Source organism: Mesoplodon mirus (assembly GCF_964341445.2).
Source record: "Mesoplodon mirus genome assembly, chromosome: 5".
NCBI lineage: Eukaryota > Metazoa > Chordata > Mammalia > Artiodactyla > Ziphiidae > Mesoplodon > Mesoplodon mirus.
The window spans coordinates 45,643,286-45,669,647 of record NC_138980.1 but is presented as its reverse complement, the minus strand read 5'-3'; the positions used below and the strand labels follow the sequence as shown (position 1 = coordinate 45,669,647).

General features: G+C 47.9%; 2 protein-coding genes across 5 annotated transcripts in view; one reads left to right on the top strand and one right to left on the bottom strand.

The window, feature by feature from the left end:
• Positions 1-44: 44 nt before the first annotated feature.
• Positions 45-22,419, top strand: LOC309804076 (uncharacterized protein C19orf44). Its single transcript, XM_082621135.1, has 9 exons — positions 45-126; positions 4,086-4,851; positions 6,233-6,554; positions 10,673-10,746; positions 15,892-16,309; positions 18,012-18,107; positions 19,726-19,892; positions 21,996-22,077; positions 22,289-22,419. Exons 2-8 carry the CDS (start codon positions 4,087-4,089, stop codon positions 22,065-22,067), a joined length of 1,914 nt encoding a protein of 637 aa, XP_082477261.1. The 5' UTR covers positions 45-126; position 4,086; the 3' UTR covers positions 22,068-22,077; positions 22,289-22,419.
• CHERP (calcium homeostasis endoplasmic reticulum protein) overlaps positions 22,123-26,362 on the bottom strand; it is a 22,118-nt gene continuing 17,878 nt past the window's right edge. The window contains exons 13-17 of one of the 4 annotated variants that reach the window (XM_082621130.1): positions 25,614-25,700; positions 25,079-25,222; positions 24,876-24,992; positions 24,294-24,388; positions 22,123-24,018 (exon numbers count right to left, since the gene is read on the bottom strand). In XM_082621130.1, the coding sequence (XP_082477256.1) occupies positions 23,825-24,018; positions 24,294-24,388; positions 24,876-24,992; positions 25,079-25,222; positions 25,614-25,700 (637 nt within the window). In that variant the 3' untranslated portion in view covers positions 22,123-23,824. The remainder of the gene's footprint in view (positions 24,019-24,293; positions 24,389-24,875; positions 24,993-25,078; positions 25,223-25,613; positions 25,701-26,362) is intronic. The other 3 variants (XM_082621132.1, XM_082621131.1, XM_082621133.1) reach the window with 3 other exon arrangements.

Below are 26,362 nucleotides of genomic sequence, written 5' to 3'. Positions count from 1 at the left end.
GCGGGGTGCACCGGGAGGTGTAGTCTCTTTCGCCCTGGCGCCGTTGCCGGGGTCAACGGTCCCTTCTGGCCCAAGAGTCCGGCCGAGAGCGGTGGCGGCCTCCGCGGAAGGACTTCGTGGGAGGAGGTTGGCGGGGTTGGCTGGGCGGTGGCCGGGCTTAATGCCTGGGCTCGGGAGAGGAGTTGCAGGGGAACGGGACGCGCTCCGGGGCTGGGCAGGTCGGGCGGCGGGAGAGCGGCCTAGCGCCTCATTTTCCCCGTCTGGGGCCCACTAGCGAGCGTGGTACGATGTGGGTCGCTCCAGGCCTGGGGGAAAAGCTCGATGGTCTGAGGGGCGACTGTGTTTTCAAATTTTGGTTTATTTATTTTTAACAACTTTATTGATAATTCATTTACATAGCATACAGTTCACTCCTTCTAAGCGTGCAGTTCCCGTTATTTTTAGTAAATTTACCAAATGGTGCAAACATCACTACCATCCAGCTTTAGAACTTGTCAGTCACCCCAAGTGTATCTCTCCTGCCCCTTTGCAGTCTATCTCCGCTACCACTCCCAGTCCCAGGCAACCACTGATGGACTTTCTGAGAATATAGATTTACCTTTTCTGGACGATCCTTATAACTGGAATTATACATTGTGTGTTTTTTTGCATCATCTGGTATTTTCCCTTAATATGGTGTGTTTGACGTATATGCGTGTTGTGTGTGTCATTATTTGTTCTTTTTTATTACTGAATAGTATCCCATTTATGGATGGACTTCAGTTCTCATCCATTCACTAGTTAATGGATATTTGGGTTGTTTCCACTTATTGTCTATTATGAATAAGAACTATTATGAACATTTGCATACATTTGAGTTATCTTGGGCTTCATGGGAGTGGAATTGCTGGATCATATGGTAACGATGTTTAACTTTTTGAGGAACTACCAGACCGTTTTCCAGTTTGTCAGCTACGTCATTTTATAGTCTCCTCCAAAGGGGTATGAAGGTTCCAATTTCTTCACGCCCTCCGCCAACCATTTGTTATTTTCTGTAGTTTTGATTATAGCCACCCTCGTGGGTATGAAGTGGATCTTATAGTGGTTTTGATTTGAATTTCCCTCATGGCTGATGTTGAACATCTTTTCAGGTGCTTATTGGCCATTTGTATTTTTTTTTTTTTTTTTTTTGGTGAAATATCCGTTCACATCTTTTACCTATTGGTTTATTTTTAATTATGTGTTTTTAAAATACATCTATTTCTGAAACTAACACAATATTGTAAATCAACTGTACTTCAATAAAAGTTTTTTAATTAAAAAAAGTATATTTTAGTTGTGGTAAAATGTACATAACATGAAATTTACCCTTTTAAACATTATTGATTTATTTTTAAAATTATCTTATTTTATTTTACTTATTTATTTTGGCTGCACCGTGCAGCTTGTGGGATCTCAGTTTCTGGAGCAGGGATTGAACCCGGGTCATGGCAGTGAAAGCCTGGAATCCTAACCACTAGGCCACCAGAGAAATCCCTTTTTCTTAAAATTCCTTTTTAAAAAATTATTTATTTTATTTAATTGTTTTATTAAAAAAATTTTTTTAAACCTAGGGAAACTTTCAGAAGAACTCGATGCCAGAAAACCTGGCCTGGTGGTCAGGCTTTTCCTTTGACCCACAGAGTGCCCTGGGCCTTGCCTACAAAAATACTCACAAAGATAGCTGTTGATGTTGTTCCAGTGCTTTCTACTTCCCCTTCACCATGTCCTTCCAGCTAAAAGTTGGCCCGTTATGCAGGTAGTCCAAATACTGTCATTACTGCTATCTAAATTTTATTGTATGCTTATTCCATGCCCCACACTGAACATAGGAATCCTGTGAGGCTAATAGTTATTATTCCCTTTTTACAGATGAGCAAGCTGAGGCACAGAGTGGTTAAGTAACTTGACCAGGATCACTCACACTAGGAATTCTGCACTGTTTCTGTTGGGTGTGATTTTTGATTCATTGACTCCTGTGGTCAGGCCTGTGCTGGGCACTCTTAGTACATGGGGTGGTTAAGGTGGGGATGAACAAGCAAGCACACTAGTCAGAGAAACAGACAGTAAAATAATAAAAATAATTCATTCTTGTACAGAATCTTAGGGGCCGGGTTAAATGCCTTGCACAAAATATTTGAACTCAGCTTTGAAAGGTATATAAGATGTAGGGTAGCCAGGTTTAACAAATCAAAATACTGGACACCCAATTGAATTTCAGTTTCAGATAAACAACAAATAATTTTTTAGTATAAAAATATTTAGGGCTCCCCTGGTGGTGCAGTGGTTAAGAATCCGCCTGCCAATGCAGGGGACACGGGTTTGAGCACTGGTCCGGGAAGATCCCACATGCCATGGAGCAACTAAGCCCGTGTGCCACAATTACTGAGCCTGCGCTCTGGAGCCCGCAAGCCACAACTACTGAGCCCGCATGCTGCAACTACTGAAGCCCGCGTGCCTAGAGCCTGTCCTCTGCAACAAGAGAAGCCACTGCAATGAGAAGCCCATGCACCGGAACAAAGAGTAGCCCCCACTCACCGCAATTAGAGAAAGCTGCACACAGCAACGAAGAACCAAAGCAGCCAAAAATAAATAAATAAAATAAATAAATTTAAAAAATTTTTGGAACATTACCTTTTAGGATAAAAATATTTGGGTCATACTTATATTTTTAAAATTATTTGCTATTTATCTGAAATTCAAATAACTGGGTGTCCTGTATTTAGTCTGGCAATCCCAATAAGGTTATTTTCCAAGTGGACAGAGTGAGGAAAAAAAAGGCTTTTTGGGGTCTCACAGTAAATTTTTTAAAATAAAAGTAACAAATGGCCTTGCTAAAACATTCAAACAGTATGGAGCTGAGGCATGGTTCTGCATCTTTTCTGCCTCACAGATCATTATGCTGGAGACATTATTATGCACACAGATCTCCCCCATTCCTTTTAACAGCTGCATAGTATTCCATTGTCTGCCTGTGGTCATCTGGACTTCATTGGGCCTGTATGGATGGGATCAGGATTCTGATGAGTACAAACAATGCTGCCAAGACATCCCTTGAACATACATCTCTATGGGCATTGTAGGGAAATTCCCAGACGTGGAATTGTGGTGTCACAGCGTCTGTGCATTTCACATTTTCATTGCTGTTGCCAGGTTCCTCACTAAAGGGCCTGCAGCAAACACGCACCTATGCCATATTTTTCCATTTTTTTAAGTCTTTAAAATCTTTTGAAACCTTGGTAAATCTTGGAGTGAATTGTTCATATTCCTTCAGGGGCACATGGGAACTCTGAGAATATGATGAAAACACTGGCCCTTTTCCCCAGAAAACTGTACACCAGCACACACATACAACACATGGCCGACCTTTGGTGGGGGGGTCTATGTCTGTCCATAGCCCCCATCCCTGCTCCCAGGGCAGTAGTTCTCACACTGTAAGTAAAATAAGATTTCTGGAGAGCTCATTAAATATACAGATTGTGTTTCAACAGCTCTTTTTGAGAGAACTGAGGACACTTGGATAAAGGACAAAACCAGACTTGGGGTGCACCTGGGTAATAGGACTCACTCGGAGTAGAGGTGGGGTAACTGGAGAGGCAGTGAAGCACTGTAGGGGCGAGTGGGACCTTTGGAATTGGCCTGAGCTTTGAATTTGGCTCTGTTACTCGCTGGCCAGGTGACCTAACCTGTGGAGGCCTTCATTTCCTTCCTCTTCTCTATGAAAGAGGCATGACAACGACCAACTCTCAGTGTCGAGTGAGGATTAAATGAGATACTGTAGCTCTGAGCAGAGTGCCAGGCATACTGCTGGGCCTGAGAAGCACTGGCTCTCGTCTTTAATATGTAACGTGTCTCACTTAAGACCTGGCCTTGAACGGCATAGTTCAATGATAACGTACCAGGTGTCTTATTATTTTCATTGTCATCATTGGGCTTGAAGGGGAGGCTCTGGCCAGATGGCAAAGGGGGATTTGGCCTCTCCCAGGTGGTGGGAAGCGTTGAGGGATTTGAATGTGCAGTCTGAACATCAGGTATCTTACTGTAAGTTTTCTTTCTTTACTCCCTAGAATGGCTTCAATAAGAAAAACCAGCCGTACCGTGCGTGATATCTTTGGCGACTTCAGTGATATTTCCTTAGAAGATTCAAAGATGGAAGAAGTCCAGAATTTGGAAATCAGTAGAAGTCTTACCAAAATAGCACCCGGTCCGAGCAGATTTCTAAAAAGAAACCAGACTATGGATAGAAAACACTTATTCCCAAAAGAGAATGCTTTCCTGGGGAGTGGGCCCTGGCTCTCTTCAGGTAGAGCTTTGACCACTACCTCGAAGGTCAGGGCCAACGCTGCGCTCACAAGGCTGGCCCAGATAGAAACCAAGATCAGGAACCGGAAGGTGCAGTTGGATTTGTCTGACGTGGAATCTGACCTGAAGACCTCTGAGGACTGGCTTCCTAGCAGAGCAGATGAATATCCCCCCAGAAGGACGGTTGACCTTTCTTCACAGAACACAGACAAAACCTCCCAGAAACAGGCCCTTGAAATTCCTGTCCCTGAGAGTGACATGCCGAGTGGGAAGGTCAGTAGGTTTCTAAAGAAGAGAGAAGCACCTGTGGAAAAGATATCCCCTGAAGCACATGTTGGGAAAGAGAGGGATTTTCAAACACCCAAAGAGAAAAAACCTCCTAGAAGACTGGATTCTCCAGACAGTGATGAAGAGGAAATGAAAGAGTTGCTGGGAAGCTTGATGGAATCTTCTAGCGAAAAAGAAGCATCCACAAATCAGGGTTTCACCAGCACCAAAGTCAGTGAGAAAGAACAAACAAAACTAGTCTCGGTAAGGTTTGCATGTATTTATTTTGTACTTGTATGCACTTTGCATTTGTACCTTTCTGTCATAGCACTAGAGACTTTTGAAGAGAGCCATCACCCGTAAACACTTCAGAAAGTGTTTGATGAGGAGAGGTTGGGTTTCAGCCAATCACGGGTACCCATTGCTGGGCTGCTCTGTAAGGGACAGGATTTGGGACACGTCAGGCAGTTTTGCACTCTGTGGAGCCTCGTAACTGTATACACCCCAGGATAGCACTTTGTATGACTGATCCAACCCCAGCTGTGATCACTGCCATTGGTGATCCATGCCTACTTGTTGGTTGTACCACACAGGAATCACTAACTTGGGAAGGCTGCATTTCCATTTTCCAACTGTTCAATGCAAATGAACAGTTCAGTGGCATTTAGTGCATTCACGATGTTGTGTAACCACCACCTCTGTCTAGTTCCAAAACATTTTCATCATGCCAAAAGGAGACCCTTACCCAGTAATCCCTCCCTGTTGCCCCCTCCCCCAGACCCTAACAACCACTAATCTGCTTTCTGTCTCTGTGGGTTTGCCTGTTCTAGACATCTCGTGTAATGGAATCATACAACCTGTGGCCTTTTGTGTCTGGTTTCTTTCCCTTAGCACGATGTTCACAAGGTTCACTCACATGGTAGCGTGTGTCAGTGCTTCATTCCTTTCTATGGCTGAGTAATATTCCATTGTGTGGATGGACCACATTTTATTTATCCATTTGTCCATTGATGGACATTTGGGTTGTTTCTGCCTTTTGGCGATTGTGAAGAGTGTACAAGTATCTGTTTGAGTCCCTGTTTTCAATTCTTTGGGTTTATACCTAGGAGTTGAACTCTTGGGTCTTGTAGTAATTCTGTGTGTAACTTATTGAGGAACAGAGAAACTGTTTCCCACAGTGACTGCACCGTTTTACATTCCCACCAGCAGTGTATGAGGGTTCCAATTTCTCGACATCCTCACCAACACTTGTTATTTTTTGGGTTTTGTTTTTTTTTTTGGTTATAGCCATCCTAGTTGGTGTGAAGTGATGGGAAGGCTGCATTTTAAGGGGAAAAATCTGCATATTGATTTTGACTCTGTTGAAGATCCAGGGGCCTTAGTTTAGAAAATGGGTAATTAACAATATGTATTTGAAAGCAAAGTGATATTTCTGATTATTTGTGGAGTATGTCTAATCCCAGTATTATCTTGTCTAAATGTGTACCTTGACTTCCAGAGATGAGGAGAAAGGAGAGAAAGGGGCAGAGAGGGATAATGATTTGATCACCAGGACTCATGCTCTCCACCAGCCACGATGTCCGATGATAAGGACTTACGTAGCATATGTTTGGTAATTTCCCTTCTTTTGTTTCCACCAAAGTAGGATCAGATCCCAAATCAACTGAGAGTCCTTTCGCTGCCCAGGAAGGATCTTTCCAGCTCAAAGCCATTTCCGACATCACGTCTGCCAACCTCACGGTCAGCAGGTGGGACCCTTCACAGTGCTGGCTCGAGAACTCGCTCCCCACAGATTCCCATTTCAGAGGACACAGCCTCCCACACGGCATCGCTTTCCATCCCCAGCGCCTTTCCGAAGTCCGTACCCTCGACAGTGGGGGATGGCAAGCTCTTGTCCTCCTCGAGAAGGAGTGAGGCTGGGCCTCAGGATGAGTCTCCCTCAGAAGCCGCCGATGAAAGTCTAAAAGGTAACCCTCGTCCCTGCACAGAGTTGTCACCCCAGGGCAGGAAGGGCAAGACAGCCTCTAGGATCCCTGGCCTGGTGATCACAGGGTATTGTCATGAGGGGTGCGAGTCACACCCTTGGCTTCCTGACTTTCTTTCCTAGTTGAGGGGCTACGTCAGATTGTTTTGTTCTGCCTTTAAAGCCTTCTTCTAGTAACCCTACCCAACGACAGAGCCAAAACAGAAATCCTTCTAGAGCCTCGTGCAAGAGGGCGGCAATGCAGTTTTCCTTGTTGTAAAAGAGAAATTTGCTTCCTTTCCTTTTTAAATTCAGAAAAAGAAACCAATCTCTAACCAGTCACAAACTTTTCTTTTTATAAATTTATTTATTTATTTTTGGCTGCGTTGGGTCTTCGTTGCTGCGCACAGGCTTTCTCTAGTTGCAGCGAGCAGGGGCTACTCTTCATTGTGGTGTGCGGGCTTCTCATTGTGGTGGCTTCTCTTGTTGCAGAGCACAGGCTCTAGGCACGTGGGCTTCAGTAGCTGTGGCCCGCAAGCTCTAGAGCGCGGGCTCAGTAGTTGTGGCGCACGGGCTTAGCTGCTCCACGGCATGTGGGATCTTCCCGGACCAGGGCTCGAACCCGTGTCCCCTGCATTGGCAGGTGGATTCCTAACCACTGAGCCACCAGGGAATTCCCTCATAAACATTTTTATTATTTCACCATCATTCAACGTGATTTTTATTTTAACATTGTATGTATTTAAGAAAGAGCAGAAAGAAAAAAGATGTGCAGCCAACATTGATTTCTCCCATCTGGGGTGCCTGATCATCAAATCTGAGTTAAATAACTGTGTCTTGAGTGCCTGCTGTGTGCCAGCACGTGCCAGCCATCGTGGTGTCAGGAACAGGATGACAAACAAGCCAACTCGCCCCTGCCCCCAAGTGCCAGGGTGATCCGTAGCCTGTGAATCAGTTGTAGGGGAGGAAAAATAACTTTTTCCTTGTGTCCTTCTGGGTTCTTGGCTGGGGCTCTGTGACGAAAGACAGGTTAACAGGAGAAGAGTGTTCAGATATTAAATAAATATTTAATGTACGTTTTATGTGACACAGGAGCCTTCATAAGGAAATGGAAACCTGAAGAAATGGTTGCACCTTCTGCTAGGTTTGATGGGGAGTAGAATAGTTGTGGGATAATGTGATAGATGGAAGGATATGAGCCAAGGGTAGTAGATGAGGGGAGGTGTAGTTGGGGTTGCTCAGTGTCCCCCATCTTGGACATAAGGATGCTCCTTTCCTCCAGGTAGAGGGAAGGCATATCTTCTTACCTGAGGGCCTTATGACCTGATTCAGGGGAGAAGGTCGGGGAGTCCTTGCAGCCCCTGCTGTGTCTCAGATTCCTGCAGGTCAAAATATTCAAGATGCCAAGGTACCACCACGTAGGGGGCAGGGAGGAGAAGCACGGCCAACAAGAGTCCCTGCCACGCGCCCTTGTGAGGGTTGGAGAAGGCAGCGAAACGGGCTCACGGATGTGAGGAAATCCCTTTGAGCCCCCTCAGGGGCCACCATCGGCCGGATGCCGTTTGGCACCTCACTGATCGGTCTCGTATCTTTGGGCCCAAGGGGCTGGTGAGTGGGTGTCCATGCCAGCCTGGCAGGTGTGGGTGAGAAGGTGGGTATAGCTGGCAGGCAGGCACCAGACCCAGGTTCCTGCCCTCCTGGGCTGCCCATCCAGGCTGCCCCTCAGCCCTCGCTGCTGGCCTGGAGGGCCCCCTCGGTGTCCAGACCCCACCTTCCCTCATTCTGATGCAGCCTCACGGGAGGCACGTAGCAGGGAGTGGTGAGTACAAGTCTGAGTTTGGGGTCCAGAATACCTGGGGTGGACATCCTTGCTCCGTCTCTTTCTGGCCGTGCAGTCTCAGGCTCTCTGTGCCGTGGTCTCCTCATCTGTAACATGGGGCAGAGCTGTGTCAGTGAGCTGGTGCCTGTGGAGTGCCTCAGTGGGGCCTCCTGCTCAGTAAGCGTGTGCGTGTCCAGGTTGGCTGATGTGACAATAACGTCATTCCTCAGCCAGTGACAACACTGTTCTGGAGAGCTCGTCCACAGTTTCCTGCAGTGCCTTGGCCCGAGCCGGCTGGGATGGCTTAGTTCAGAGGCTTTGTCCATGAACGTATCTCTGGACTTACGTGTCCAACACTCATTGTGGTAACTGGGAGTGTTAGAGGAGCTCGGAGGCGGGGGCGAGACCCTCACGCTAGAGTGATGAGCTGGGCTTTGATCTGGGTCTTATGCCGCCAGGCAGCCTGGTGTCTGGGGCTGCACTCAGCTGACTTTTGCAAAGAGAGTAGACAGCTCAGTCTTCCATCTCCTGCTCCTCCCCAGCGCTGTGCCACCTGCGGGAGGGCCCTGCTCCCGTCTGCTCTTGCTAACTGTCCCCTGCCTGTTCCTAGAATTGGGGGTCTCATCCTGCCTCCTCAGGGAGACTCATCCCTCCAACCTAGCACGTGCCCTCCGTGGAAGCCCTAGACACCTTAGGCCCCCCTTGGAAGTGTCTGTTCAACTCAGCTATGATTGGATCATGTACCTGCTTGAGTTTTGAGGCCCCGCAGGGTGGACCCCCCCACCCTCCCCATCCTCAGGTGCGTGCGCACATGCACGCACGCACGCGCACACACACACACACACACACAGCCTCTGTGCCTCGGGCCTGAAATGAGCCACGTGATGGGGTCCCTATGAATACTGGCAGCCGGTCGGCCTTCCCCATCCTGGGGAGGAGTGGGCTCACATACTGATGGGGCAGAAACCTGCTGGGACACCCGAACTGCGCAGAGCCTTCCTGCTCCTGAGTAACCTGCACCCAAGGCATTTGGGTGCTGGCGACTGGCCAGCTGGCGCCAGAGTTAAGTGCCCTTAACTTGCTTTAAATGAGAACTTAGGATGAGGTGCCAGTCCCCCAGCGGAGGGCCCCCCTCTCCTACCTCAAGCACACGTGTCACTGGGCATCCTTCCTTGCATCATGATCATCTCCTCTGTCTAGGCCAGGGGCTGAGAGGTCTGTGGTCTGTGTTTTGTTTCTTTGTTTTGCTTTGTTTTTTTGGCCTCACTGCTTGTCCTGTGGGATCTTAGTTCCTTAGTTCCCCAACCAGGGATTGAACCCAGGCCCTCGGCAGTGAAAACGCAGAGTCCTAACAACTGGGAATTACCCCATCGTCTGTTTTTTTTTTTTTTTTTTTTCTTTGCACTGGGTCCCGCAGATCCTGTGGCCAGACCTGGTGTCAGCTCCTCCTTCCCCAGCCAAGTCTCCAACCCCCTTGAGGTTATAACTCCCTCTTCTCAGACCTCCAGGGCCCCTGAACACATGTTCACAATACTTGGCTCTTCTTTTATTTAAAAAAAATTTTTTTAATGTTTTATTTATTTATTTTTGGCTGCATTGGGTCTTCATTGCTGCGTGCAGGCTTTCTTCTAGTTGTGATGAGCAGGGGCTACTCTTCGTTGCGGAGCACGGGCTTCTCATTGGGGTAACTTCTCTTGTTGCAGAGCACGGGCTCTAGGGCGCGTGGGCTTCAGTAGTTGTGGCTCGTGGGCTTAGTTGCTCTGTGGCATTTGAGATCTTCTTGGACCAGGGCTCGAACCCATGTCCCCTGCACTGGCAGGCGGATTCTTAACCAGTGCACCACAAGGGAAGCCCAGTCGTCTGTTTGTATGAATAAAGTTTTTTTTTTTTTTTTGGCTGCACTGCGCGGCATGTGGGATCTCAGTTCCCCGACCAGGGATCGAACCTGCATCCCCTGCTTTGGAAGGCTGGATTCTTAACTGCAGAACCATGGGGGAAGTCCCTATAAATAAAGTTTTATTGGGACACAGCCATACCCATTTGTTTACACATGGTCTGTGGCGGCTTTCGAATCATGAGGGCAGAGCTGAGCAATGGTGACAGAGACAGACTAGCCCAAAAAGCCAAAAATATTTACGACCTATCCCTTTAGAGAAAAAGCACTTGGATCCCTGGGCTCGCTTTCTGAGGACAGGGACTGCACGCCTTCCGCTCTTCCTGTCCCTAGCACTTAACCCAGTGCCTACAACAGGATGGTAAACGCATGTGGAGTAAATATCGGCACGTTATATTTTTGATTACAGATTTGAGAATAAACATTTTATCCCTTGATGATCTGGCTCCAGCTGTCAGTGAGAAATCAGACTTGGAACAGAAAGTAAGTACAAAAAACTGATTTTTTGTTTTAGGTCTTTGGGTAGAACGGCTTACAACCATTATGCCTCATTTAGGTCAGTGGTTCTCACCTGGAGGCGATTGCTCCCCTAGGGGACACTTGGCGATGTCTGGCAACACTGTGGTCATGACTGGGGTGCAGGGTGCTACTGGCATTCAGTGGGTAGCGGTCAGGGATGTCCTGTGCCAGTGTCCCGCAATGCATAGGATGGCCCCTGCTGCAAAGAATGTTCATGTCTCAAATGTCAGCATGCCATGGGTGGAGACCCCTGATTTAGGTAATAACAGGATAGAGCTACTTAACATATGGGAAGATTAAAGCAGATCCCACTTAACTTCCCCACAACAGTACCTGCACTAACCTGTACTTGTTGCATTGCCCCGTGGTGATTCTTTCTGTATTAGTAACCACCTCATTATCAACGCATGTTTTGATAATACATAATAATGACACTTTAACAGATTTCACCCACGTGCCAGCTACACATGCTCCCAACATCAATGCTAAGTGCAGCAGCCTTGTGCTGAAGGGTTTCAAGAGTTCTGCTCAAGGAAACACAAGAGAAGGAAAAGACCTACAAAAACAAACCCAGAACAGTTAAGAAAATGCTAATAGGAACATACATATCGAAATTACCTTAAACGTAAATGGATTAAATGCTCCAACCAAAAGACAGACTGGCTGAATGGATACAAAAACAAGACCCATATATATGCTGTCTACAAGAGACCCACTTCGGACCTAGGGACACATATAGACTGAAAGTGAGGGGATGGAAAAAGATATTCCATGCAACTGGAAATCAAAAGAAAGTTGGAGTAGCTATTCTCATATCAGACAAAATTGACTTTAAAATAAAGACTATTAGAAGAGACAAAGAAGGACACTACATAATGATCAAGGGATCAATCCAAGAAGAAGATATAACAATGGTAAATATTTATGTACCCAACATAGGAGCACCTCAGTACATAAAGCAAATGCTAACAGCCATAAAAGGGGAAATTGACAGTAACACAATCATAGTAGGGGACTTTAACACCCCACTTTCACCAATGGACAGATCATCCAAAATGAAAATAAATAAGGAAACACAAGCTTTAAATGACACATGGACTTAACTGATATTTATAGGACATTCCATCCAAAAACAACAGAATACACTTTCTTCTCAAGTGCTCATGGAACATTCTCTAGGATAGAGCATATCTTGGGTCACAAATCAAGCCTTGGTAAATTTAAGAAGATTGCAATCATGTCAAGTATCTTTTCCGACCACAACGCTATAAGAATAGATATCAATTACAAGAAAAAAACTGTAAAAAATACAAACACATGGAGGCTAAACAATACGCTACTAAATAACCAGTAGATCACTGAAGAAATCAAAGAGGAAATCAAAAAATACCTAGAAACAAATGACATGATGACGCAAAACATATGGGATGCAGAAAAAGCAGTTCTAAGATGGAAGTTTATAGCAGTACAATCCTACCTCAGGAAACAAGAAAAATCTCAAATAAACAACCTAACCTTATACCTAAAGCAATTAGAGAAAGAAGAACAAAAAACCCCCAAAGTTAGCAGAAGGAAAGAAATCATAAAGATCAGATCAGAAATAAATGAAAAAGAAATGAAGGAAATGATAGCAAAGATCAATAAAACTAAAAGCTGGTTCTTTGAGAAGATAAAATTGATAAACCATTAGCCAGACTGATCAAGAAAAAAAAGGGAGAAGACTCAAATCAACAGAATTAGAAATGAAAAAGGAGAAGTAACAACTGACACTGCAGAAATACAAAGGATCATGAGAGATTACTCCAAGCAACTCTATGCCAATAAAATGGACAACCTGGAAGAAATGGACAAATTCTTAGAAAAGTACCACCTTCCGAGACTGAACCAGGAAGAAATAGAAAGTATAAACAGACCAATCACAAGCACTGAAATTGAGACTGTGATTTAAAATCTTCCAACAAACAAAAGCCCAGGACCAGATGGCTTCACAGGTGAATTCTATCAAACATTTAGAGAAGAGCTAACACCTATCCTTCTTAAACTCTTCCAAAATGTAGCAGAGGGAGGAACACTCCCAAACTCATTCTACGAGGCCACCATCACCCTGATACCAAAACCAGACAAAGGTGTCACAAAAAAAGAAAACTACAGGCCAATATCGCTGATGAACATAGATGCAAAAATCCTCAACAAAATACTAGCAAACAGAATCCAACAGCACATTAAAAGGATCATACACCACAATCAAGTGGGGTTATCCCAGGAATGCAAGGATTCTTCAATATATGCAAATCAATCAATGTGATACACCATATTAACAAATTGAAGGATAAAAACCATATGATAATCTCAGTAGATGCAGAAAAAGCTTTTGACAAAATTCAACACCGATTTATGATAAAAACTCTCCAGAAAGTAGGCATAGAGGGAACCTACCTCAACATAATATAGGCCATATATGACAAACTGACAGCCAACATCATTCTCAATGGTGAAAAACTGAAACCATTTCCTCTAAGATCAGGAAGAAGACAAGGTTGTCCACTCTCACCACTATTATTCAACATCGTTTTGGAAGTTTTAGCCACAGCAGAGAAGAAAGAGAAATAAAAGGAATCCAAATCAGAAAAGAAGAAGTAAAGCTGTCACTGTTTGCAGATGACATGATACTTTACAAAGAGAATCCTAAAGATGCTACCAGAAAACTACTAGAGCTAATCAATGAATTTGATAGAGTAGCAGGATACAAAATTAATGTACAGAAATATCTTGCATTCCTGTACACTAATGATGAAAAATCCAAAAGAGAAATTAAGGAAACACTCCCATTTACCATTGCAACAAAAAGAATAAAATAGGGCTTCCCTGGTGGCGCAGTGGTTGAGAGTCTGCCTGCCGATGCAAGGGACATGGGTTTGTGCCCCAGTCCGGGAAGATCCCACATGCCGCAGAGCGGCTGGGCCCGTGAGCCATGGCTGCTGAGCCTGCGCGTCCGGAGCCTGTGCTCCACAATGGGAGAGGCCACAACAGTGAGAGGCCCGCGTACCGCAAAAAAAAAAAAAAGGAATAAAATACCTAGGAATAAACCTACCTAAGGAGACAAAAGACCTGTATGCAGAAAACTATAAGATACTGATGAAAGAAATTAAGGATGATACAAACAGATGGAGAGATATACCATGTTCTTGGAATGGAAGAATCAACATTGTGAAAATGACTATACTACCCAAAGCGATCTACAGATTTGGTGGAATCCCTATCAAACTACCAATGGCATTTTTCACAGAACTAGAACAAAAAATTTCACAGTTTGTATGGAAACACGAAAGACCCCGAATAGCCAAAGCAATCTTGAGAAAGAAAAACGGAGCTGGAGAATCAGGCTCCCTGACTTCAGACTATACTACAAAGCTACAGTCATCAAGACAGTATGGTAGTAACACAAAAACAGAAATATAGATCAATGGAACAGAGAGCCCAGAGATAAACCCATGCACATATGGTCACCTTATCTTTGATAAAGGAGGCAAGAATATACAATGGAGAAAAGACAGCCTCTTCAATAAGTGGTGTTGGGAAAACTGGACAGCTACACATAAAAGAATGAAATTAGAACACTTCTTAACACCATACACAGAAATAAACTCACAGTGGATTAAAGACCTAAATGTAAGGCCAGACACTGTAAAACTCTTAGAGGAAAACATACACAGAACACCCTATGACATAAATCACAGCAAGATCCTTTTTTGACCGACCTCCTAGAGAAATGGAAATAAAAACAAAAATAAACAAATGGGACCTAATGAAACTTAAAGGCTTTTGCACAGCAAAGGGAACCATAAACAAGACAAAAAGAAAACCCTCAGAATGGGAGAAAATATTTGCAAATGAAGCAACTGACAAAGGATTAATCTCCAAAATATACATGCAGCTCAATATCAAAAAAACAAACAACCGACTCCAAAAATGGACAGAAGACCTAAATAGACATTTCTCCAAAGAAGATATACAGATTGACAACAAACACATGAAAGATGCCCAACATCACTAATCATTAGAGAAATGCAAATCAAAACTACAATGAGGTATCACCTCATACCGGTCAGAATGGCCATCATCAAAAAATCTAGAAACAATAAATGCTGGAGAGGGTGTGGAGAAAAGGGAACCCTCTTGCACTGTTGGTGGGAATGTAAACTGATACAGCCACTGTGGAGAACAGTATGGAGGTTCCCTAAGAAACTAAAAATAGAACTACCATATGACCCAGCAATCCCACTACTGGGCATACACCCTGAGAAAACCATAATTCAAAAAGAGCCATGTACACAATGTTCATTGCAGCAGTATTTACAATAGCCGGGACATGGAAGCAACATAAGTGTCTATCGACAGATGAATGGATAAAGAAGATGTGGCACATATATACAATGGAATATTACTCAGCCATAAAAAGAAATGAAATTGAGTTATTTGTAGTGAGGTGGATGGATGTAGAGTCTGTCCTACAGAGTGAAGTAAGTCAGAAAAACAAATGCCGTATGCTAACAAATACATATGGAATCTAAAAAAAAAAAAAAAAGGTTCTGATGAACCTAGGGGCAGGACAGGAATAAAGATGCAGACGTAGAGAATGGACTTAAGGACACGGGGAGGGGGAAGGGTCAGCTGAGAGTAGCTTTGACGTATACACTACCAAATGTAAAATAGATTTTACATTTATTTTACATTTATCCCTAGTGGGAAGCAGCCACATATCCCAGGGAGATCAGCTCGGTGCTTTGTGACCACCTAGAGGGGTGGGATAGGGAGGGTGGGAAGGAGATGCAAGAGGGAGGGGATATGGGGATATATGTATGCATATAGCTGATTCACTTTGTTATGCAGCAGAAACTAACACAACATTGTAAAGCAATTATACTCCAATAAAGATGTTTAAAAAAAAATGTTCTGCTTACGATACTCAGCCTGCCTAAATCTAGGAAGGACAGCGTGGACCCTCACCTCCTGGGCCCTTGGGGTGCCCTCATTCTAACGCAGTGGTATTCCGAGCTTGTTGGTCATTCGAAAACACTTTCCAGTGACCTCTGCCATCCTTTGTTTTAGAAAGAAGGTCAAGGGGAAAAGGCATCCAGCAAAAGCCCCTGGGCTGGGGCCCCCCCCTCTGGAAGCGAGATTTCTGAGTGCCTGAGCCAGCGGTCCGTCTCGTCCCCTGGACCCAAGGGCACTTCTAGCCTGGGGTCAAAGTCTCAGGAACATACGGCCAGCACAGTGAGCTCGGCTTATTCGGATGATTTTGAAAAATCCCCCAGTCCAACAGCATCTGAGTCGATGCCCCATTCTGAGGAGTCTCCTGACAGGATGCTGGCGACTCGGTCTGAATTTTCTGCAAGCCTGAAGACAGACCTTCCTCCACCAACTCCCAAGTCTCAGAAAAAGTTGGCCAAGGGTGTTACAAGAGTCATGGTGAAGGAGATGGCTGTGCAGACCCTCGATCCCGCCTTCACCTACCAGTGGGCTAAGGGTAAGCATGTTGGTTGGAGGAGGGAGGGGCAGGCCAGAGGCAGCAACAGGCAGGAACCCTGGGGCCAGGAGGTCTGGGTTGTCGTCATTAGTCAGCTGGGGGGACCTCAGCACCCTGTTTCCTCTCCCACAGAAGAGGGGGCTCCTTGGGTACTCCTCACTGTCTTCCAAGCTCTAAAACACTGAAAGGTTTCAAACCAAAGACTAAAGTAGTGGTTCTCAGCTGGGGTGATCCTGGCCCCAGGGGACAGGCATTGGCAAGATCTGGGCGATGGGAAGTCTATGGGTGGAGGCCAGGGGTGCTGCTCAACATCCTGCAGTGGCCAGGACGGCCTGGCCAGAGAGTGACCCCGCCCCAAATGTCAGTGGTACCCAGGGTGACAGGAACCGCCTTCCGGGACAGCATGTCCTCAGGCACTTTGTGGGGCCCCAGCATGGAGGCTCCAAGGGCTGCTGTGTCGCCCATCTGGCTGGTTGTCTGAACTCACCGCGTTTGTCGGTGGATTCTCTTCTGGGGTGCAGCAGGCACTGCTCATCTTTTCTCTTGTCCCCAGCATTGGTCTTGGCCCTTGCGGATGGAAAGGTCGCTTTCTTTTAGCGAGTCTCCTGCTCCCTTTTCTTGTCTAGACAACACCCGCAATACGGACAGAGCTTGTTTCCAGACTGTGCGCTGGGGTGTGGTTCTCCCTTTGTCTGTTCATTTGGATTTGGAGGGCTTAGTCATACATCCCCCGGGACCTCACACCTGGCTGGGGGCGTGACTGTTTTGTTTCTCAGGGAGGAAGGTCAGTCAGACGAGCCAACTCAGATCGCTAGAAGGTGTTCAAGGGGATTTTAAACCCTGGTTCTGTGTCCCTCTCCAGTTCCTCCTGCTGCCTTTCTGACAACCTAGCCTGTGGGCAGCAAATGTGCCCATTTTTGTTTCTTTTTTTTGCAATTTAAAGAGATGGACACGGGGTGGGGGGAAGGGTAAGCTGGGACGAAGTGAGAGAGTGGCATGGACATACATACACTACCAAATGTAAAATAGATAGCTAGTGGAAAGCAGCCGCATAGCACAGGGAGATCAGCTCCGTGCTTTGTGACCACCTAGAGGGGTGGGATAGGGAGGGTGGGAGGGAGGCGCAAGAGGGAGGAGATATGGGGATATATGTATATGTATAGCTGGTTCACTTTGTTATAGAGCAGAAACTAACACACCATTGTGAAGCAATTATACTGCAATAAAGATGTTTTTTAAAAAGTGAAAAATAAAAAATAAAGAGATGCTTTCATAAAACATTGGTGTTGTTGATTTCCTAGACGCGGCCTGACTTTGAAAGGAGGGAGAAAAAAGGCAGCGTAAATCAACCAGCCAGTTAGAATCCAGGGAACATTCCGAAGCCCTCAAATAGCTGTGGAAGGAGGGCAGAGCCAGGGGAGGGCACGATGCCACAGTTGTCAGCCGTGCTGAGCTGTGGTGACCACTTCAGCCAGCACACCTGACTTGTATATTGAACAGGGAGAACCTACCAGAAAGATGGAGGCAGGTTTGGGAAAATTTTAAAAGGGGGAACGGTTAAAAAAGCAAGGAGGGTGGCCATCACATTCAGAAAGAGAAAAGGACAGATTCATGTAGCTTATTTCAGCCTCATACCTGTTGATGCGAAAGTCATTGCTCTGAATCCTGCCCACTCACCTCTCCCCCTTTGTCCTCGGGACAGCGGCCGGCGTAGCGGCCATCGGACCAGCTCTGGGAGGTGCCTACGTGGACCCCTCGCCCATCGCCAGCCACGTCATCAGTGCGGACGCCATAGAAGGTAACAGCCCAGCTCACCTTGTGGGTCCCTTAGGTCAAGGACACCAATGTTGGACAGAACAGGAAGGCTACCAGGAACATACCTATGAGCCTTCCACCCCAACAGGGCCATCTTTATTTTGTGTGTTCCCCTCAGAGCCTTTCTGTCCAGAATCCATAGGTGTTTTCCTCTGGAAGACACTCAGCCAGTACTGAGCGGCCCAGCCCTGTGGACACGACACTTGCCTCCTTGCTGAGTGTGGGAGAGTCGTGGGGCCCTGGGGAGGCCCAGCCCAGCCTCGGGCAAGAGGAAGACGCCCAGCAGCCACCTTGGGAAACCCAGTCTGTGTCAGGTCCCGCAGGGCTGCTGATGACTCGCATCCGTCTAGAACCTGCTTTTTTTCCCCCCATTTCCATTTTCTTAACATTTTTAGAAGATGAAGATATTAAAATATCTTTGGTTGCAATAAGTGAAATATTTATATCCTTAAAAAAAAACTGTTTTTAAACACAATATTAACCTCAACGATTTTTCCATGTTACTCTGTAGTCTTAGTAATGATCATTTTTAACAGTTGCAGTTATTTTTTTTAATTTTTAAATTTTTAATTTTTTAATTTTAATTTTATTTTTTGGCTGCGGTGGGTCTTCGTTGCTGAGCGGGGGCTACTGTTCGTCGCGGTGTGTGGGCTTCTCATTGCGGTGGCTTCTCTTGTTGCGGAGCACGGGCTCTAGGCACGCCGGCTTTAGTAGTTGTGGCACGCGGGCTCAGTAGTTGTGGCTCACGGGCTCTAGAGCACAGGCTCAGTAGTTGTGGCGCACGGGCTTCGTTGCTCTGCGGCATGTGGGATCTTCCCGGACCAGGGCTCGAACCCGTGTCCCCTGCATTGGCAGGCGGATTCTTAACCACTGTGCCACCAGGGAAGCCCTGGTTGCAGTTATTTTTTTTTTTTCTCTCTTTTTTTTTTTTTTTTTTTGCCGTATGCGGGCCTCTCACTGTTGTGGCCTCTCCCGTTGCGGAGCACAGGCTCCGGACGCGCAGGCTCAGCGGCCATGGCTCACGGGCCCAGCCGCTCCACAGCATGTGGGATCTTCCCGGACCGGGGCACAAACCCGTGTCCCCTGCATCAGCAGGCGGACTCTCAACCACTGCGCCACCAGGGAAGCCCTGCAGTTATTTTTAATTGTACTTTTATTTAGTTAATTATTATATTTTAATTGCATTTTAAATTATTTTAATTATGTGTTTAAAAATTCATAGTGTAAAATTTACCCTCTTCCCCATTTTTAAGTGTACAGTTCAGGAGTGTTAGATTCGCACTGTGCGGTTGCAGTTTGGGGAGCCATGTCACTGGCCTTCTTTCCTTGTGTTGGACGCTGAGGTTGAGGCTTCCGGTTCTGCCTGGGAGCTGAGCTGAGGTGAGATCCACACAAAGTCAGCGAAGAGAGCGGTTCCTTTACTACTGAGTAGAGAGAGGCACAGAATAGGCGAGTCCTTTGCTGCTTACGAAGGTGGCAGCACCTGCTGAGAGCATCCTGACACAGTCCACGGTTGGGGGTTGCAGGGCCCTCGCGGGGAGCGGGTCTGGCCAGGGGGATGGGGCCCCGGGGGCTGCCGACTGACACGGAACCTGGTGCAGCCCTGACAGCGTATAGCCCAGCCGAGTTCGCACTCAACGATGTGCTGAAGCAGCAACTGAGCCTGACACAGCAGTTCATCGAGGCCAGCCGGCACCTGCATGCATCCCTCCTGCACTCCCTGGACCAGGACTCATTCCATTACCACACCCTGGAGGAAACCAAAGAGGTGACCATGGCGCAGCTAACCCTTCCCGGGAAAGAGAGGGCAGGCGGCTTCCCACGCTCAGCCCGGGGTGGCGGGGACGCTGGGGGCCCAGCCACCTTCACCTTCAGTCCTCGTGGAAGGAGTCCTGTTCTCTCTTTGGCCATGACCAGGGCTGGTGCGGGGCAGGGACACTGAGAGCCAGCCACAGCCCAGGCTCTGTGTGACCTCGGACCAAAGGTGACCTCCTCGGTGAGGGTCCTGTCCCTCTACCTACCATTCCCGTGGGCCACCACAGGCAGGGCCCCTCTCCTCAGTCCCAAGGGCTAAGCTCAAGGGATGTCACACTCACCTCTATTTTTCCCTCCAAAATTTATTTTTTTGTCTGATTACAAAAAACATTGTATAAAAATTTTGTTGGAGATATGTAGCTTATAAAGTTCTCCATAATTTCAGAGATAACTATTACCAACTTGATTTATATTCTTTAGATTTTTCCTATGTAAAATATGAACTGTTATGTACATGTACAATATTATATCTTACATATTTTATACTATGTATAAAATATATAGAAGAGGTATAGTATTTATATATAAAATATGATATATATATATTTCTTTACAGAAATGGCATCATACTATATGAGTTGTTCTGCATGGTGATTTTTATCATTTTATCTACAAATATTTCAGTATATATTTCTTAAAAATAAGGACTTAAAAAAAATAGTCACAATGCCAGTATACCAAAACCAAATTAACTTTTTGTTTGTTTGTTTTGCTTGTGGGATCTTAGTTCCCTGACTAGGGATCAAACCCTTGCCCTTGGCAGTGAAAGTGCAGAGTCCTAACCACTGGACAGCCAGGGAATTCCTGCAACATTTTTTTTTTTGGCTGCATTGGGTCTTTGTTGCTGTGTGTCGGCTTTTCTCTAGTTGCGGTGAGCGGGGGCTACTCTTCATTGCGGTGCGCAGGCTTCTCATTGGGTGGCTTTTCGTGTTGCAGAGCACGGGCTCTAGGTGCACAGGCTTCAGTAGTTGTGGCTTGTGGGCTCTAGAGTACAGTCTCAGTAGTTGTGGCACACAGGCTTAGTTGCTCCGTGGCATCTTCCCAGACTAGGGCTCGAACCCGTGCCCCCTGCATTGGCAGGTGGATTCTCAACCACTGCGCCACCAGGGAAGCCCTAAGTTTTCTTGATATCATTAGATATCCAGTGTTCAGATTTCCGCTCATCTCATAAAAGTTGTACCTTTTTTTCCTATTTTTTTCATCAGTGTCCAAAGTGGTACATCAAGATTGTTTGATGTCTTAATCTAGAGCAGTGGTTCTCAGCCCTAAGCAGCATCAGACCCCTGAGGGCCTGACCACTGGGGTTGTGTTGGCAGCAGGGTGGGCCTAGCAGTGGGCATTTCTCCCATGGGCCCATTGGGGACCCACTTTGAGAACCACTGCTCTAGAGGTCTTTCCCCCTCCCCCATCTCTTTTGTTTCCTTGCAGTTTATTGGTTGGAAGAAAACAGGTTGTCCTGGGACTTCCCTGGCGGTCCAGTGGTTGACTCTGCGCTTCCAATGCAGGGGGTGTGGGTTCGATCCCTGACTGGGAAACAAAGATCCCATATGCCGCACGGTGTGGCCAAAAAAAAGAAAGAAAATAGGTTATCTGACGGTTCCCCACATTCTGGACTGGGCCGATTGCTCCCCAGTGGAGTCCTTTTAACTTGTTCCTCTGTTGGATGTGCATCAGTTGATTGGATGCAGGCTGAAGTGACCTGACTACGTCACCTGCCTGCAGCCCACGTGTGGCTGCCTGCTCTCTGCTCCAGGCCCACACCCTGAGAGTGGCACCTAAGTCCTCCCCAACCTGTGTCCTCTGAGGGCACCCCGAGTAGCCCTGCCCCTCACCACGGTCCCTCTTCCCTTCCAGGCTCAGTCAGGGCTCACCCCTTGCAGGGCACCTGCCCGGACACTGCCTGGGTTCACCTCTCCTCTTCTGTTTCCATTGCCACCTGGCATCCCTTCATTTTTTCTGTTAGCCCCTGGAGGTAGGCACCATCTCCAGGACCCAGAGCCTCAGTCGACTGAGGCAGCAGTGGTGATGGCTTCCCTGTGTGTCCTCTGCCCCACAGTACATCAGGCAACACAGGCCCACCCCGCTGACCATGGAGGAGGCCCTGGAGGAGGTGAAGAAGGAGCTGTGAACGCCGGGAGGTGAGACAGACTCATGGGTCTAAGGAGCTGGTCCCGTAAACCAGCTGTGACGCTCACACCTTAGTTCCCAGGGGACATTCAGTGGTGGGGGCAGGTGGCACCCAGGACTCACCTGAGAATCCCAGCTGCAGCCTTTTCTAGCTGAGTAGTTGAGCCCTCCCAGCCCCCATTTCCTCAGTGTGCATGGCACCTGAGAGGACGTACCACACAGGCCAGTGGAAATGGAACCCCAGGTGGAGCTGTCACCACTCGTGGCAGGACAGAGGATGCCAGCCTGTCTGGAGCCACATGGAGCCACGAGGAAACAGGACCAGGCGTCCACGCCGGGGACTCCCAGGAGACACCAGTGCAGAGCTTCTGACCCGACTCCACAATTCAGACAAAGTCTGCACTCAGGACGCACCTCCTCCCTCCTCAGCCTGAGCACGCTTCTGACTTAAACGCAGAGAAAAACGTCTTTAAAAAAAAAAGTCTTTATTTGAAGCAAAACAGTAAAATCCACAAGAAATTGTTAACAACACGTTTACATTTTATCCTGAATCAGACACGTTTGAACAATTCACAGCTACAGGAAATCTAGAACAAAATCAAATATTTTAACACATCAGGTGGAAAAGTTGGAGAAAATTTTGCATCTTATTGAAAAGAATTTTTCAAAAATGTTTCTGTACAAATAAATGGCACCGCACCAAGCTGCCCGCAGATGCTGAGTGCAGCCAATCCCAGGCGGTCGCTCAGCAGCTCCCGGCAGAGGCGGCTCCCTCCAGCCTCACCTCCCTTTGGGGGCGGCTTGGGGCAGGCAAAGGAAGTGACAGAGCAGGAAGCAGGGCCGGTGGTCGCTCTCCACACTCTGGATGTGAATGGGCCGTTGCACGTGAGTGCTGGTGTGCGGGTTCCTCTCCGTGAAAAACACAAGTAGAGACACTAAGGGTACAGGTTCTCCAAGGGCGTCATCATTACGTGACCTGGAGATGCCTCAGATAAGTTTCCTCAGAACCTTTTGTTTCTGCAGGGAACAGCAAATGGCTAACAAAAACAAAAACAAAAAACAAACAAAAAACCCACCTCAACTTAAACAGCTTAAATAACTAAGGGCTAGTATGTCTCAGAGGAATCAGGTTTCAAATTATCTCACTGGGTATCAACCTAGATCAGTATGTTTTTCTAAAACCATTTGGAGTAAAAATGAAAACCCTGTTAACTTTGCAAATCAAAAAGGTTTTGTTTTTCCATTTTTAGAGTGAGCAGTACCAGCGCCTGGCCTGAGCCTTCTCACAACACAACTGATGGGAGAGTGGGAGGGCCGGCCCCTTGGGCTGGGCTGGCGTGTGCCCTCAGGGCCCCTCCTCCGTGCACTCCCACAGGTTTTAGAGGCTCAGGCTGAGGGGAGATGTGAGACAGCCGTTCCTTCAGATGACAAGAATTCTTATCCAGGGGTCTTGTGTTTCTCGCTTCACTGTCCAGGGAAATAAGCTCATTGTCGAGTTGGCTGGGCATCTCCTTGTGACTCTTGCTGCTACGTTAGAGCTGGTTTGCAGGTGGGGCCTGGGCCTTCCGTGCCATCAAGCGTGGCACTCGTCACAAGGCCTGCCGAAGTCTTCCTTCTCTTCTGTCGCTCCCCACAGATGGAGACAGTGAGAGAACCGAGCTGTCCCTACCATCTTCCACTGCCAGTAAGCCAAGAAGGGTCCAACAGTCCTCGCTGCCGGTGGCCGGCCACTGGCATGGCTCCCTGCCCGCGCCGCGCCTACTTGCACTCGTCCCTGGCCTTCATGCGGGCGATGAAGGAATAGCTCTTGTTCCTGCGGTAGTTCTCGTAGGGGTCGTCCAGGGCCACACCCACACCCTTGTACTGGTCCCACTTATCCCGGACGTCCCCCCCCTTGATGGGGTCCTGGATTCCTTGCTCCTTCACGCCGAGGCCGCCAGATCCACTCCAGCCTGAAGAAGGGAGGGATGAATGGTTATGACCCACAGAGGAAGCTTAAATTGTGGTGCATTTACCCTGACATGAAGTTAAATGGAAATGTCTGGAGAGTCAAACGACATGCAGACGTGCAGTTTATAAACGGGAAACTAAGGTAGTAAGAAAGGACGCTCAGTAAAAACCCTGCAGGCTCAGAAGTTCTGGTCATGAGTTGGAGCTTCCTCTGACTTCATCATCCCCCAACCCCGAATGCCCAGAGCGGATTGTTCCGCCTTCCCAGGAACCTTACCCATTTTCACCAGCATCTGATGTCCTTTGTTCTCTTCCCCGAGCCTGGAGTCAGGTATAGGAGGTGCTGAATTAGAACCCAGACCAGCCGAGGAACTAAAATTAAGACAGGTTACGTCTTTTAAAAAAGAGCGGATACATTTATTGGAATGAAAACTTAGAATATTACAGCGTGTAGCTTATATGAAGGGTCACCAGCGTGAGATGGACACACACACACACATTTCGTGTCTCTAGCCTTCTTCTTTATCCTCTTCGCCGGCAGATAAGGGGGTTCCCTAGGACGGCGGCCCCTGCCTCACACTCAGTGGCACAGCCAGGCCACACTGGACCCGAAAAACGGTTAGAAAATACAGAGCGCAGCCACTGCCTCAGGCTTTACAACGTGACTGCAGAGGTAACAGCGAGGTGTGAGACGAGGTGCCACCGTCACTGTGCTAGTGCTCGGGGGCCCCAAGGTGCCGCCTTGGCGCGGGCCACCGCGAGCGCGTCTTCTAACAACACGTTTCAACATTCACAGCAAAGCATCAGAGGGTTCCAGCGCTACCAGAGGTCATTCTGACAGTTAACACAGAAATCTTACGGCGGGGTGGGGCTCCTGGACCGCGACCGACGTCTCCTTCCCGGGGAATAGGACTTGGACCGAGAGCGAGAGCGGGTCCGGGAGCGGCTTTGTGAGGAGCGGGATCGGCTGCGGCTCCTGCGGGGCCAGGGGAGAGGGGGCGGGTCAGTGCAGCTGCTGAAGAGCCTCAGGCCTTGCATCCCGAGAGGCGGGGCCCTGCCTACCTGGATCTGGAGCGGGAGTAGGAGCGGGAGCAGGAACGAGACCTTGACCTTGAGTAGGAGCCGGAAGACTTGGAGGACCTCGAGTTGGAGCGGGAGGAAGAGCGCCCTCGGCTTTTGGATCTGCTCCGAGACCTCGAGGGTCCGCTGCGGGGACAGACCTGGTGAGCCGGAGCCCCTCCATGGGCTGCGCCCAGCCCCCGCCAACCCCCAACTCTAAAAGACCCCCGATGTGCCCACTCCAGGTGCAGACATGCCCTTTCACATCAGGGCTGAATACAGGCTATGGCAAGCTTCTCTCTTGTACTGGTGTTTTAACTTCGGCCTTGTGGGAAACAGCTCCTGGTGGCTCACAGCACCTTTATCATAGGGTGCCAGACCCATGACCCAGGCAGAGGCCAGAACTGACCCCCCTCTGCCTGCGCCGGGCATGACACCACAGCACGCCTGTCGGCATGCTCCCAGCTGACCTAGGATGAGATGCACTGCGGAGGCCTGACCTCCACACAGGCGGCGGGCTGGGCGTGGGCGCTCTTACCTGTTCCTCTTCTCCTGGCCTTTCCTCCGCCGGGCCCGCATTTTCGCTCGGAAGAACTCATAGAGGCCGTTCTGCTCCCAGCCTTCACTGTAAGACATGGGCATCCCCTGTATGAACGCAAGCCTCCCTCCCACAGGGAACTTGTGCAAAAGTCACCAGGAATAAGCCCTACCCGACAGGCCTTCCCTCTTTCACTCAGGATGCTGAGCAAGGCCCAGCACAGAAAGCACTCGGGTGGTCATTGCCACAGGGCTGCCCTTTCTCAGAGGAGAGACCAGGCCCAGAGGCCAGGCCGCCTGCTGGGAGGTGGAGAGGCTGGACTGCGCTCCCAGCGCTTCATGGCTCCCACGCCTTTCCACGCTGGGCTTTCTCCAAATAGTTGAAGAGGGTCTCAGGGTTATTGTAACTGGGGACGAGGAACTCTTGATTTGTAGGCGGATAGGCCCGTGGCCCCAAACAGGGCAGGAGACGATTTTAACTGAAGCGAGGAGGCCGCTGGAGGAGGGGATCCCAAGGTAAGCTCTTGTTCTGATGTCTCTAACGTGGTAAAAGCCTTTTATCGAGGGCCACTCTATGCGTGGCACACATCACACAAGCTGGGGGAGAAATGGCATCTCCTAACCCTATTTTCTCACCTGGGCTTCACACCGCCCTGGGCGGAAGGTGTGACTGTTCGGGGTCTTTCTTGTGAAGCAAACTGGGGAAGACAGGCCAGGAGAGGGGACAGGGGCCTCCCCTCCCATCACCAG